Here is a 14,295-nt window from a genome sequence, read left to right as displayed (position 1 = left end):
TGGAACAACGAAATAAATAACAAACTACACCTAATAAAACCAGTTTTAGGCCAATGAAAGTCATCTGTGCAACAAAAACGTTCCACGGAAGTCCTTATGTGCCGTCTCTGTAAAGGCCACACACACATTACCCACAACTTTCTGCTTACGAAAAAACACAAACCAGTTTGTACATATGGAGATGAGCTTACAGCTAATCATATTTTATTTTCATGCTCGCAACTGGAAAAGCAAAGGAATGCGTGCTTTTCTCCATTCTATAACTAATACATCCTTTTTCACCCACCACTGCTCTTAGGTGAAAATGCAATTGTCGGCATGTCCTGCGTTTTTAGATTTTTAACAGAAGTTTGTGTTCTTAAAAAGATGTAAAACATGGCCCATTGCTTCGCCGGTGCACCTCAGCTACTTTTTAATTCCCGAGAAAAGGGCTGAGGTTTCGTACTCATTTGTTGGGGTCTCCAGTCCTTGCACAGCCAAGGACGGCTGATGAGGTTACCCGACCTCCTTTGAATCTTTTAATATTCGCTATCTGTCAATATTTTTTTTGCTCTCAATACTAGGTAGAAGGAAATAACTTTTTCAGCTTTCCACACCACCAAATTTTATATCTTTGTAAAAATCTCCAGAAAACAATTTTTTATACCTTGAGCTTGGCTCATGATCGCCTTAGATGCTTATGCGCCATAAAACCCAACACAACATATTTATAGCTTTTTAAAAGAAGCAGGCGTACTTGAAAAACTGTAAATTTTGAACCACTACCTCGCTTTATTGCATGATACACCTTCAGCCATTTTCTCATCCCCGAGAAGAAGGCTGAGGTCCTTCTTTGATTGGTTGGGAGCCTCAGGATCTTCGCCCAGCCAAGGATAGCCGCTGAGGCTACCTGAACTAATTTAAGACTTTTACAGTTAGCCTTTTCCAAATATCTTCCCCTATGTTATTACTAGACAGTACAATATTCTAGGCCATCTACACTATCGATAATATTTCCCAATTGTAAACAATCCGCACGAAACTTATTCTATACGTTGAGCCTGGCGCATGATGGCCTTAGCTGCCAATGTGCCATAAAACCCAACACAACACACACTCAAAGACCACCCATTGTTTCTAAGCTCTGCAGTCGTGGTGGCTGATGCGCGCGCACGTCCTCCTCGCCGGTGAGGATGGTGCGCATCAAGGAGCAATGCGCTAAAATGCAGCCATCCACGTAACGCTGGAACACACGAAGCACAATACCGGCCGGAAGACACTTCCACAGTTCGAGCTGATAGAGCTTCCGCTTCAACCCTTCACCGTGCCGAGGCTGCCCTCTGCCAAGAGAAAGCAAGCAACTGTAAAGCGTGCGTCAAGAGGAGAATGGCGAAAAGACCAGAAACTTGGAGAGATATGCTAATGTAGCCGTTGTTGATCAGTTGTTGACCAGTTATCTCTCGCCATACCATGTATATGCTAAACGTCCTGGTTAGCGCTGTTGGTAATGCGATGGCCCCGGACAGGTGGTTGTCCCGGGTCAGAACCCTGGATTAGAACGGATTTTCTTCAGCTATACTAAGTTTCTCTGAAAGCTCTGCAGCTTTCCTTTGCAGCCGAATGACAGCGCTCGGGTGGATGATAATCAGTAATTACACGCTTATTACAAATCTACTCCACCTTTTGGAATTCCACTTAACGTTGGTCCAAGAATTCTATCTATTGTAGATAAGCTATGTGCATGCGCACTGAAGTTTTGATATTTAATTTATTTTCAACGTACCTGTGGCTTGATGACCAGGCAAAAGGACCATATTCCTGTGCTCTTTATTCTGTTTCATGTGTTGATTTAAAATGATGTTATTTACTGTTCATTAATACATAATCTATTCATGGTATCGCTTCTGTTCGATTTGACTAAAAAGTCGGTGCTCAGATTAAATGGCACGATAACTTTTGTCTTGAGCTCTGGCTTCTTTTAAAATCCGCCCAAAGGCTACTTTGGTGATGATGTGACAGGTGCGCGTAGGTAATATGAGGCATGAAAAAAAACTGCAGTACAACCGCTAATGCGTCCTTTGTTGTCATTGCAGCTCTCGAAACAGGCCGGCTTGTGCGTCGTTGTAGCGAATTAAAACTACGTGACAGTGATTATATTGCAGCTCTTTTCATGCTTCATAGAGCTAAACAAACATTTAAAGTCACAATCACGCCTGATCATGGCCATATCATTCGGTTAATAAAACCGAAACAGAATCAAGAAGAAATTCAATAGTATATATTTACCCGCAGAATACCACGGGGTGATCCATGCATACTAACGTACAACGCGTCATTTGAAAGAAGAAAACACGCAAGCAAAAATTTAGTGGAATCCTTTAAGCACGGCGTTACGACAGTCAGTCGACGCTTTCGTTGAGGGGCATTTGCAGCTTCGTTCTTGAGTTTTATATGACTAAATCACAATAGACGCGACATTGCGCCAAGGTTAGCTATTCCAAAGTTAGTTATTCCAAGGTTAGCTATTCTAAGGTTAGCTATTCCGGAAACCTTCAATTATTTTGGATGTAAAGTGCAAAAACTACGCAGGCAGCTAATTCGTTATCTTGTTTCAATCACAGGCTAAGGGTAACAGCGGTGATTAATTTGGCACTAGCGCCCTTAAAGGGGCTCTGAAACGCCTTCCGACGAGAGCACATTAACTCACTTAATCACTTCACTGCGTTGCCATGAAAACCAGAGCCAAATAATACTCTTCTACACGCAGCAGACGACTAACAATCACGCGTCAAAGTTGGCGAGCCCTTCCCGGCGACATTTACATGCTCGCACCCTCCTCCGTCCCCCGCATCTGCGTAGACAAGGTGAGAGGTGGCCATTGGTTAGATTCTTTCAGACGTCAGGCAGCAACTGTGGCCACGGCCAATAAGCCGCTTATCTCCGGCGGGTCGGGAAGCTCCGCTCCCAGAGGGGGGTCGGCGAAGGAGCGCCTACCTTCCAGCGTGCAAAAAGGGACGAGAGGAGAGGGAAAGGCGCGAAGACGCTGAAATTAAAATTTTATCTACAGATAATTCAGCTTCTACAAAACGCATTTAAAAAATCCTTGGTGGACACTATTCGTGAAGCGGCATGCTTCAATATCCTAGGCATTCCGCAACCTTATTAGAGCCCCCTTCACAGCCCCTTTAACTGGTGATCAGCCGGCCGCGAAGGCAATTTTGTGCAGACCCATTAGTAACGCCAACATAACGAGCGCTGGGAACCAGTGAATGAAAACGTCTGACAGATTTGGCCGCAAGATACAAATCTCAAAGGTTTGACCTCCTCACCAATGCCTCTGTTTTGTAGGCTAAAGAAAACGGAGGAGAGTCACCATATAAGTAAAGAGACAGAGCGTAGCCGAGAGTTCGCGGCTGAGGATGTGGCAGGCAGCCATGGTTTCTGCAGCACCAACAGGACTTCTCGGGCTGTACATTGGTGCTGTCATTGTATCGACGGAAATGTACATAACGACAGAAACACTCAACGGCCACGTGAGGGGAGTCATCGAGGACGTGGATGGTGTGGACGTAGCAAGGTACCTGGGCATTCCTTACGCGCAACCACCGGTGGGAGACTTGCGCTTCCGGAAGCCAGTGCCGGTGAGATCATGGCGTCCTGACACTTTAGACGCTCTGACCTTTTCAAACCCTTGCTCCCAGGCAAATGGTTCTTTTCCACACGCGCCGTGGCTGGTAAGAAGGGACCAAGTAAAAGAAGACTGTCTCTATTTGAACGTCTGGAGTCCTCTGGGGCGATTGAAGCAGCTAGGAGTCCTCTTCTGGATTCATGGTGGAGGATACAGGACTGGCACTGCGTCTGACACCCTCTACGATAGCAAGACGCTGGCGGCGATGGGAGACATCGTCGTGGTCACGATGAACTTTAGGCTTGGTTCTTTTGGCTTTCTCTACACCGGTCCAGGGTCGTCGAGTGGTAACTACGCCCTCTGGGACCAGCACCTCTGCCTTCTGTGGGTTCGGCACAATATTGCTCATTTCGGCGGCGACCCGGGGCGTGTGACTGTATATGGCGAAAGCGCCGGAGCCATCGGCATCGGTGCTCTTCTGGTGGCGCCTAGTAACGCCGGCCTCATTCACCGTGCGATCATGGCTAGCGGGAGCAACTATTGGCTAATACCGCCGCAAAATGTGGTGGGTCCCGCTTATGCCGACCGCGTCGCCCGTTACGTCGGCTGCCTGGATGCTTCGAAACCATCGTCAAAGACTCATCCGCAACAGGTCGTCGAGTGCCTCCGAAGGGTGCCCGTCGACAAGATCATCGATGCTGAGGAAAGCCAGTTTTCTGTGGAGCTGGTAAATTTCTCTCCGTCCCACGGAGATGACTACCTACCGCTGCCAGAGATCGAGGCCATATCCCGAGGCTTGTTTATCCCTCTGGAGAGCATACTGGCTGGAGTCATGGCTGACGAAGGTGGCATGTTCGTGTACTTCCGAGGGCCGTCTTTCGCCCGCATCCCGTCGGGTCCCAAGCTGACGAAGCAACAGGCGGCGGAGTTTGCTGCGAGACACTACTTGGACTTCTTGCCCATGGCGACGCAGTCCATCGTCACGGGCCATTACCTTCGTCGTGTACCCGGCAGTACGGACTGGACCGGAAACCTGCAGGCGCTGAAGGACATGCTGGGTGACTTGGTCATCGTATGCCCGACAAGGTTCTACGCCGAGACCTTCGCCAAGACAAACAAGCCCACCTACTTCTATGTGTTTGAATACCGTCACGGACGCAGCATGTGGCCGCCGTGGATGGGTGCCACGCACTTCGAGGAGCTCCAGTTCGTGTTCGGCATGCCGTTCCGCTTCCCGCATCTCTACTCCGACGCCGACCGGCTGCAGAGCAAAGCCAGCATGCAAGTCATTGCGTCCTATGTGAACACCGGGTACGTTCGGTTCACGTTACTTACACCTTGCGACCTTCCATACAGAAATGCTTCGGGCGTAAATGTTTACAGGAAAGACTTTTTCGCCAAACACTTGCACGACTATCTCGGTCCAGGCTCACCTGGATATGAATAGGGAGAACACGTGTCGTCACATATATAGGTATAATGTAGGAAGTGTTCACAGACGTCACAGCGGAATGCCGGAGCGTGTTTAACAGGCTTATCAACGCCTATTATACTCCGGCTTGAACCGTTGAACCTGCGCGCAAGATAACAATATGGTGTCCGTGACGTCACTTGCATAGCCTCTTTACATGGCTGCGTAGGTAGGAAGAAGACAGGATATCTTTGCTATTCAGGTGAGCTCGAAAGAAAAAAAAGTATGAGAAGAGGAAGATGGCCCCGGTAATGCACATAAGATTCTATAAAAGCTCCGAAAAGAAGTTGAGCAGATGAAAGGCGCACTAATCCGCCAACATTCGCGAGCGCAATCGGTCGAAATCCAATTTTGCAGTAGCAGCAAATTATCCGCTAGTATGCCTCTAAATCTTACTCTTTCCGCCTGAGCTTCACTCAACGTGCAGTTGCTATTGCCCGAGACATGTTCTTCCGGCCGGGCTCTCTCCTGCTGTGCATGCAATGTAATTTCAAACCTGAGTCAAGTATAAAACTGTTTCTTTTTTCTCATTTATTTTTGGTCATCTGTTTGTAATTATGTCACGGGGGCTTTAAGTCACGTGGACGTACAGATAAGAATACAGTCGGCTATAACTCAAGAATGAAAGGACGAATGCCCTTCAAAGGAGGGGATTAACCACGATTTAAATCGATTAAGAGCGACGTCACAACAACCGGTTGACGGCTTTGGATGGAGCGCCTCTATTTAGCAGCATTCGCTACTTCTTCCTTGAGTAGTATCGAACTAGTGTTCTCTACAAGTACTAAAGGGTCCTACCTACCTGTTGACGCCCACCCTGACGTAATTGTTCAGTATATATACCTCGCCTTATCCTCCGCTGCACCGAAGTTACAATGATCGATTACCAACTAGCCCAGCAGGAAGTTCTCTTAAGAAGCACCTACTAAGTAACAGAGATGAGGGCCCACGCAGCTAACCTCAATTTATTCAGTGCATTCAACATTAGTCTCACATACTCAAAGAGCCACCCATTGTTTCTGAGCTCTGCAGTCGTGGCGGCCTATGCGTTCGCATGTCCTCCTCGCCGGTGAGGATGGTGCGCATCAAGGAGCAATGCGCTAAAATGCAGCCATCCACGTAACGCTGGAACACACGAAGCACAATACCGGCCGGAAGACACTTCCACAGTTCGAGCTGATAGAGCTTCCGCTTCAACCCTTGATCGTGCCGAGGCTGCCCTCTGCCAAGAAAAAGCAAGCACCTGTAAAGCGTGCGTCAAGAGGAGAATGGTGAAAAGACCCGAAACTTGGAGAGATGCTAATGTAGCCGTTGTTGATCAGTTGTTGACCAGTTATCTCTCGCCATACCATGTATCTGCTAAACGCCCTGGTTAGCGCTGTTGGTAATGCGATTGCCCCGGACAGGTGGTTGTCCCGGGTTCGAACCCTGGACCAGAACGGATTTTCTTCATCTATTCTAAGTTTCTCTGAAAGTTATGCAGCTTTCCTTTGCAGCCGAATGACAGCGCTCGGGTGGATGATAATCAGTAATTACACGCTTATTACAAATCTACTCCACCTTTTGGAATTCCACTTAACGTTGGTCCAAGAATGCTTATTGTAGATAAGCTATGTGCGCGCACTGAAGCTTTCATGATTTTTTTTTTACCTCCAACGTGCCTGTGCCTTGAAGACAAATCAAAAGGGCGAAGTTGCTGTGCTCTTCTGTTTCTTGCACTGATTTAAAATGGTGCTATTTGCTGTTCGTTAATTCAAATTGTATTCATAATATTGCTTCTGTTCGATTTGACTTAAAATTTGGCGCTAAGATTAAATGGCATGGCTACTTTTGGTTTGACCTCTGACTTCTTTTAAAATCACCCAAAAGCTTGGAAATTGTGTGGCAGGTGCATGTAAATAATGTGAGGCATGCAAAAAAAAATCTGCAATGCAACCGCTAATACGTCCTTTGTTGTCATTCCAGCTCTTGATGCTGGCCGTCGTATGCGTTGTAGTGAATTAAAACAACGTGTCAGTGATTATACTACAGCTCTTTTCAGCTTCATCGGACCCGAACACACATTACACGTCACAACCATCGCGGTCACAGCCATATCATTCGGTTGGTAAAACCGAAACAGCATCAAGAAGAAATTGAATTGTATAATAGTTAACGCCAGTAGAGGAATACCACGGGGTGATTCATGTGTACTAACGTCTAACGCATCATATGAAAGGAAAAAGACACGCAAGCAGAAATTAGTGCAACCCTTTAAACACGACGTCACGACAGTCGGTTGACGCCATTGATGGTGGGCTTCCTTTGAAGGGCATACGCACTTTTGTTCGAGTTGTATCCGGCTACTACACAATATAGGCGACATTGCGCCAAGGTTAGCTATTCCGGAAACCCTCAAAAATTTTGAATGTAAAGTTCAAAAACTGCACAGCCAGCTTCTTCATTATGTTCTTTCTGTCGAAGGCTAAGGGCAACAGCGGAGATCAATTTGGCACTGATTAATAGCGCCCTTCATTGGTGATCAGTCGCCCGCGAAGGTAATTTTGCTCAGACCCATTAGTAACGCCAACATCAGCACGCTGGGAACCAGTGAACGAAAAGGTCCGAGAGATTTGGCGGCAAGATACAAATATCAAATGTCTGACCTTCGCAGCAAAGCCTTTGTTTTGCAGGGTATAGAAAATGTCGGAGAGTCACCATATAAGTAAGCAGACAAAGCTTCGCCGAAAGTTCGCGGCACACGATGTGGCAGGCAGTCGTGGCTTCGGCAGTGCCCACAGGACTACTCGTGCTGTACGTCGGTGTTGTCATCGTATCGACGGAAAGGTACATCACGACAGAAACACTCAACGGCCACGTGAGAGGAGTCATCGAGAACGTGGATGGTGTGGACGTGGCAAGGTACCTGGGCATTCCATACGCGCAACCGCCGGTGGGAGACTTGCGCTTCCGGAAGCCAGTACCGGCGAGATCATGGCGTCCTTTCACTTTGGACACGCTGACCTTTGCAAACCCTTGCTCCCAGGCAAATGGATCTTTCCCACCCGTGCCGTGGCTGGTAAGAAGGGACCAAGTAAGAGAAGACTGTCTCTATTTGAACGTCTGGAGCCCTCTGGGGCGATTTAAGCAGCTAGGAGTCCTCTTCTGGATTCATGGTGGAGCATACAGAGCTGGCACTGCGTCTGACACCCTCTACGATAGCAAGACGCTGGCGGCGATGGGAGACATCGTCGTGGTCACGATAAACTTTAGACTTGGTTCGTTTGGCTTTCTCTACACCGGTCCTGGGTCGTCCAGTGGTAACTACGCCCTCTGGGACCAGCACCTCTGCCTTCTGTGGGTTCGGCACAACATCGCTCAGTTCGGAGGCGACCCGGGGCGTGTGACCATATACGGTGAAAGCTCCGGAGCCATCGGCATCGGTGCTCTTCTGGTGGCGCCTTGTAACGCGGGCCTCATTCACCGTGTCATCATGGGTAGCGGGAGCGACTATTGGCTGATACCGCCGCAAAATGTGGTGGGTCACGCATACGCCGACCGCGTCGCCCGCTATGTTGGCTGCCTAGATGCTTCGAAACCATCGTCAAAGACTCATCCGCAACAGGTCGTCGAGTGTCTCCGCAGTGTGCCTGTTGACAAGATCATAGATGCGGAGGAAAGCCAGTTTTCTGTGGAGCTGGTAAATTTCTCTCCGTCCCACGGAGATGACTACCTACCGCTGCCGGAGATCGAGGCCATATCCCGAGGCTTGTTCATCCCTCTGGAGAGCGTACTGGCTGGGGTCATGGCTGACGAAGGTGGCATGTTCGTGTACTTCCGAGGGCCGCCTTTCGCCGGCATCCCGTCGGGTCCCAAGCTGACGAAGCAACAGGCGGCGGAGTTTGCTGCGAAACACTACTTGCACTTCTTGCCCACGGCGACGCAGTCCATCGTCACGGGCCATTACCTTCGTCGTGTGCCCGGCGCCACGGACTGGACCGGGAACCTGCAGGCGCTGAAGGACATGCTGGGTGACTTGGTCATCGTCTGCCCGACAAGGTTCTACGCCGAGACCTTCGCCAAGACAAACAAGCCCACCTACTTCTATGTGTTTTACTACCGTCACGGACGCAGCATGTGGCCGCCGTGGATGGGTGCCACGCACTTCGAGGACCTCCAGTTCGTGTTCGGCATGCCGTTCCGCTTCCCACATCTCTACTCCGACGCCGACCGGCTGCAGAGCAAAGCCAGCATGCAAGTCATTGCGTCCTATGTGAACACCGGGTACGTTCGGTTCCCGTTACTTACACCTTGCGACCTTCCATACAGAAGTGCTTCGGGCGTAAATGCCTCCAGGAAAGACTTTTTCGCCAAACACTTGCACGACTATCTCGGTCCAGGCTCACCTGGATATGAATAGGGAGAACACGTGTCGTCACATATATAGGTATAATATAGGAAGTATTCACAGACGTCACAGCGGATGCCCGGAGCGTGTTTAACAGGCTTATCAACGCCTATATACTCTGGCTTGAACCGTTGAACCTGCACGCAGGATAACAATATGGCGTCCGTGACGTCACGTGCATAGCCTCTCTACATGACAGCGTAGGTAAGGCAGGTTATATAAGTTATCCATGTGAGTTCGGAAAAAAAAAGAGTATGAGAACAGCATAGCCCCAATAACACACATGTGCTTCTATGGGAGCTCCGAAAGGTAAAGAGCTTGATGAAAGGCGCATTAATCCGTCACCATTCGCCAGCTCAATCAGTCAGAATCCATTTTTGCAGTAGCAGCAACCAGCGAGTGCTACTGTCCACAACTGTGCCTCAAAATTTTTCTGTCATTCCGCCTGAGCTTCATTCAACTTACAGTGGCTATTGCCCAAGACATGTTCTTCCGGCCGATCTCTCTGCATGCAATTTAATTCCAAACCTGCGTCAAGTACAAAACTATTTCCTTTTTCTCATTTGATTTTGTTCGTCTGTTTGTAATTGTGTCACGCGTCTTTATGTCATAAGGACGTACAGATAAGAATATAGCCGGTTATAACTTAAGAACGAAAGGACGAATGCCCCTCAAAGGAGGGTATTAACCACGATTTGAATAGATTAAGAGCGACGTCACAACAATCGGTTGACGCCTTTTGTTGAGGCGCCTCTTTTTAGCCCCGTTCACCACTTCATCTTTGAGTTGTATCTGATTATAGTTTTCTACAAGTACTAACGGTCCTATTTACCTGTTCACGTTCTTTTCATCTGATAATATATATTCTGTCTTATCAACACCGCTGCACTGTTTGAAGAATCCAATAAGTAACAGCCGCGCACAGGAGCTCGGGCCAGCAACGGAAGCTAAACAGAGTTACACTTCAATTAGAATAAGCAGATAATAAGGTGTAAGGGCCTTGCCATTTCTACAGCTTTGTAGCTTAGTTTGTGATATTTATAGTGAGATAAATAGTCTCGAACTGTAAGGAAGAATGCCTGTTCGATCGAGAAAAATGAATCAAGATGTCGTCATCGCCAGCAACCCAAATACATTCATTGCAGATCAAAGGCCTCTCTCACTGGTCATCAGTTAACCGTGTCTGATGCTCAGCTTATTCTCCCTAATGCCCGACAATTTCCTGATCTTACTGCGCAGCCTACGACCTGTCATCCCCTGCTATGGTTTTTTTTCTCTTGGAATAAAATTCGTTACCTTTAGGAACCATAGGCTCTATCTTCTCCGTATTACATGCTCTCATTCTTCGCAGTTTTTATTTGAGCTTGAACCCAAAGCCATTCTGCTGTCTTCCTGTCTCGTGATGTAAACCTCATAATTTTCCTTCCATATAGCTCTGTGCGTTGTCGGCTTAATTTCAAGCCTTTTCTTTATCTTCTATTCGCGTCCGCGGTCCTTGCTATGACCTCTCATATAGTTAACTCATCTTTTACTGTTACTCATGGAGACATACTCTCTTTCCATCACAATAATCCCCAAGCCATAAAAAAGGAAGAAAACGTGCGGATGTTTCGGAGGTTCAAAGAATTCGGATGGACTTGCGTGGTCTGCCGGTTTTGTTACGAGAAAGCTGTTGGTTGTATACTTCTGTTGTCGCACCATAAATCAGCCCAGGTGTCATGTTTATGAGACGACCATCGCGTATGCAGGCGTGACCATGGTGCAGTCCCCGACACAGCGGCACTAAAAACATTACGACCGCCGTGAACTCTACACCTGGCACTCGGCTCTTAAGCCAGACAAGTAGCCGAAGGTCTTGTTTTGGGGCCGAAGAACCGCAACGTCAAATATCGGCTCGTTCCTTCGGGGTGAGAAAAACGAACGCTCAACTTGTTGAAAGAAAGCTTCTCAAGAATAGAAACCGCGCGCGCGGTTATGCACTCACCAATTGTTTCCAGGTTCTTTTGTTAAACCCTCCGCTCGAGACCGTTTGTTTGGCGCCGATGAAACGTACCAAACAGGGCCGCCCGAGTCCGGGCAGAGCCGTTCCAGCACGGAAAAGGTCGTGGAACTATTCCAGCGCCCACTTTACTCTTCCGATGTTATCGCGTTCGTGCTCGAACACACGTATGCTATGTAGCTTTCCCGGTTTGCCTGGCAGATAAACAGCGCACGGAAGTGGTCGCTGATATCAGATCTAATTATACATAATTACGCCATTATACGGACAACCTGGCTTCGACATCGTGACAACGACAGTTGTGGCGTCGCAAAGCTAGTCACTTTTACCTTGTCTATATACGACAGCGAACGCAGTCGCGGCCGTGTGCGCGTCAAATGTGCGCCAGGACTGGCGATAGTCATGGAGGTTTTATTTCTGTCCCGAGACAAAAGATTCTTTAGCCAGGCCCTCTTCTGAGTTCAATGAATGAAACCGACACGAATTCGCAGCGCTGATTCATAAAGTAACCTCTTATATTTTTTTGAAGTGTCCTAAATACAACGTCAACAAAGTAGTGCTGAATACTAAATAATTATTTTGAAATAAATAATCTGGGGTCATATTCTATGAGCTGTCAATTTTCTGTTGTTCATTTCACGTCCATTCGGTCTGCAGTCGGTGGTCACTCTGAATACCCGCGGCTTTCAAGCGCATGTGGCAAGCAACCCGGCCATTGGTTGGTTGGAGCCCGGATCTCACCATTGGCTGCATATCGCAGCCAATGGCAGCAAGTAGTCAGGTCCGGTCGCCTGCTGTTCACGGAGCGCAGCGATGCACCTCACCATTGGCTACATACTGCATCCAATTTCAGCTAAAGGCAAGGACCGTAACAACTATGAGAGTCACAGCAAGTTTCCCGCATAATGCTGAGCCTCTCTTTCGACCTGACCATACGCTGTTGGCGTGCTATATTGAAGGATACAAGCTAATAACGAAGAAGCAATTGTCCCTCAAACAATGCCCCCCAATCAATGGTATCGGCTGTCATGACGTCACGCTCAATCGCCTCGAACTCGCTAGCATGGCTTAGCAAGTGGATGAGAGGTGCAAGGCAAGTGAACGTAATGTGATGACAGTAGGTCAACGCGATTGATTGGAAGATTGGAAGACATCTTTTGGTGGGTGGCCATCTGCTGTTCCTCCTTGAGTTGTACTCGACTACACTCTTCCACAAGCGCCGTGGCATTTAAAAAGAGAATTTAGTGCATCAACCACGTTTTAGCGGTGTGATTTGGACCTCCAATCCCAAAGGTCGAAACCCCACGCATGCCAGGTGCCTGTGCACGTGCGTCAGTGTCGTGAAAACGTGCGGAGTTTTGGTAAAAAGAAACTTGTGCCTTGCGTCCTTGTGCCTCCAGCGCTATAGTGAGTGTGCGTGCTGCGAGAAAGCTGAAACGCTCTGGCCTCTTTGTTTGCAGGAAGCCGGAGAGGCCGGGCGGCGGCGAGTGGCCCGTGTTCCGCAAGGAGCAGCCACTGCACGTCTACATGCGTGCCATCAATGCCAGCATCGGCTCGAACTTCCACGGGGACGGGTGCGACATCTACCGCTGGCTCTACCGCCTACTGGGCATCCCAGCGCCTTAGGCGTGTTCGTCTCCAAGACCTCCTACCCGGCAGGCCCTTGCCAGCAAGGATTACAGATTGGTTCGCGTGCCGTTTCTGGCGTTGAATACGTACGCACAGTTCTTTTAAAAAGTCCCTAGACCACTCTTCGTGTGATCGGAGAGACCTATGAGGTGTTGGAAGGAACCAGCGGAGGTGCGGCTCTCACAGTCAATGATGTATCGGTCGCCAAAAGTTCACGTCACACGCAAAGAGGTCTCGAGTTCTTTAAGGGGCATTGTACCATTATTCGCAAATGGCAGACAAATTACGCCAAAGATCCGGCAGGCCCAATATTTTTGCTTGCCCAAGTGGTCGCCAGGACGAGGTTAAGGAGGAAACATGAACAGGAAGATGCACTCCATATCTTTACTTCTTTTCCTTGGCGGCAGAAAGGCAGTATGCATTTCAACAAAGTAACTACGGCAAGCACTTTCACACATGTTCTGATAATAGTAATAAAAGTGTTGTCTTTCGCATAACATAATGGCTATGGCTACTTTACACACACGACCGCTTGTGTCGGGCATGGTAGCAAAGCGTTCATGGTGTCGATGACTGGTCCTGACCGCAATGCTGTTCTGCAGTCAGTAATCTTCAACCGCAGAGCTGGATGGCTCCCACAGTGTTATATGGACTTGGGTATGAAAGCGGCGCCGCCTCTCTGGCGAAGTTCACCAAAGGTTGCTGTCTTTCCTCAACCCCTTTGGGCTCTCACTTTTATAGCCCGTGCGAGACGCTGCGAGCGGCTTATTCCGCAAAACAGCAGCGACCTCCCTGCCCTGTCTGCCAAGCCGGCGGCCTAAGGCACGAAGGGCGCGACAGCGCGTTTTACGACTCGAAGGCGCCGCGGCGTCCCGCGGCCACGAAGAGACGCGTGCTACAACACGAGCGGTCTTCGCAGGTCGTTAGGGGCAACACGTTCCAAGCATCCTGCGGGAGGGCCAGTGCGCGGCGGCAAAAACAAACCTCTCGTATGGCGCTAATTAGCGCTCCCAGAACAGGATTCCACGAAGCGCCGCTTAGGGTGTCTCGATCGATAAAGCTGGAGATCAGCGCCCGAGCTCCGGGGTATGGAATGACGTTCAGGATTAAGATAACAGCTAGCTAGCGATGCTAGTGGTTTTTATGGCGCAAAGGCATCTGCGGCCAAACAGCGCCATGGCATAAGATATTTTTGTGATTGC

General features: G+C 48.8%; 2 protein-coding genes across 2 annotated transcripts; both read left to right on the top strand.

Moving 5' to 3' along the window:
* The first annotated feature begins 3,398 nt into the window (after positions 1-3,398).
* LOC144124299 (cholinesterase-like) lies at positions 3,399-5,054 on the top strand. Its single transcript, XM_077656935.1, has one exon. It carries the CDS (start codon positions 3,399-3,401, stop codon positions 5,052-5,054), a length of 1,656 nt encoding a protein of 551 aa, XP_077513061.1.
* Positions 5,055-7,821: 2,767 nt separating this feature from the next.
* LOC144124298 (acetylcholinesterase-1-like) lies at positions 7,822-13,188 on the top strand. The gene is made up of 2 exons (XM_077656934.1): positions 7,822-9,341; positions 12,925-13,188. The coding sequence occupies exons 1-2, from the start codon at positions 7,822-7,824 to the stop codon at positions 13,088-13,090; spliced, it is 1,686 nt and encodes a 561-aa protein (XP_077513060.1). The 3' UTR covers positions 13,091-13,188.
* Positions 13,189-14,295: the final 1,107 nt, after the last annotated feature.

Source organism: Amblyomma americanum, chromosome 3, assembly GCF_052857255.1.
Source record: "Amblyomma americanum isolate KBUSLIRL-KWMA chromosome 3, ASM5285725v1, whole genome shotgun sequence".
NCBI lineage: Eukaryota > Metazoa > Arthropoda > Arachnida > Ixodida > Ixodidae > Amblyomma > Amblyomma americanum.
This window is presented reverse-complemented; position numbering and strand designations above follow the sequence as displayed.

Excerpts from the sequence above, each read along its gene's own strand:
- LOC144124299 (XM_077656935.1), top strand. The coding sequence starts at position 3,399 with ATGTGGCAGGCAGCCATGGTTTCTGCAGCACCAACAGGACTTCTCGGG.
- LOC144124298 (XM_077656934.1), top strand. The coding sequence starts at position 7,822 with ATGTGGCAGGCAGTCGTGGCTTCGGCAGTGCCCACAGGACTACTCGTG. Across the intron at positions 9,342-12,924 it reads GCGTCCTATGTGAACACCGG|GAAGCCGGAGAGGCCGGGCG; the intron begins GTACGTTCGGTT and ends CTTTGTTTGCAG.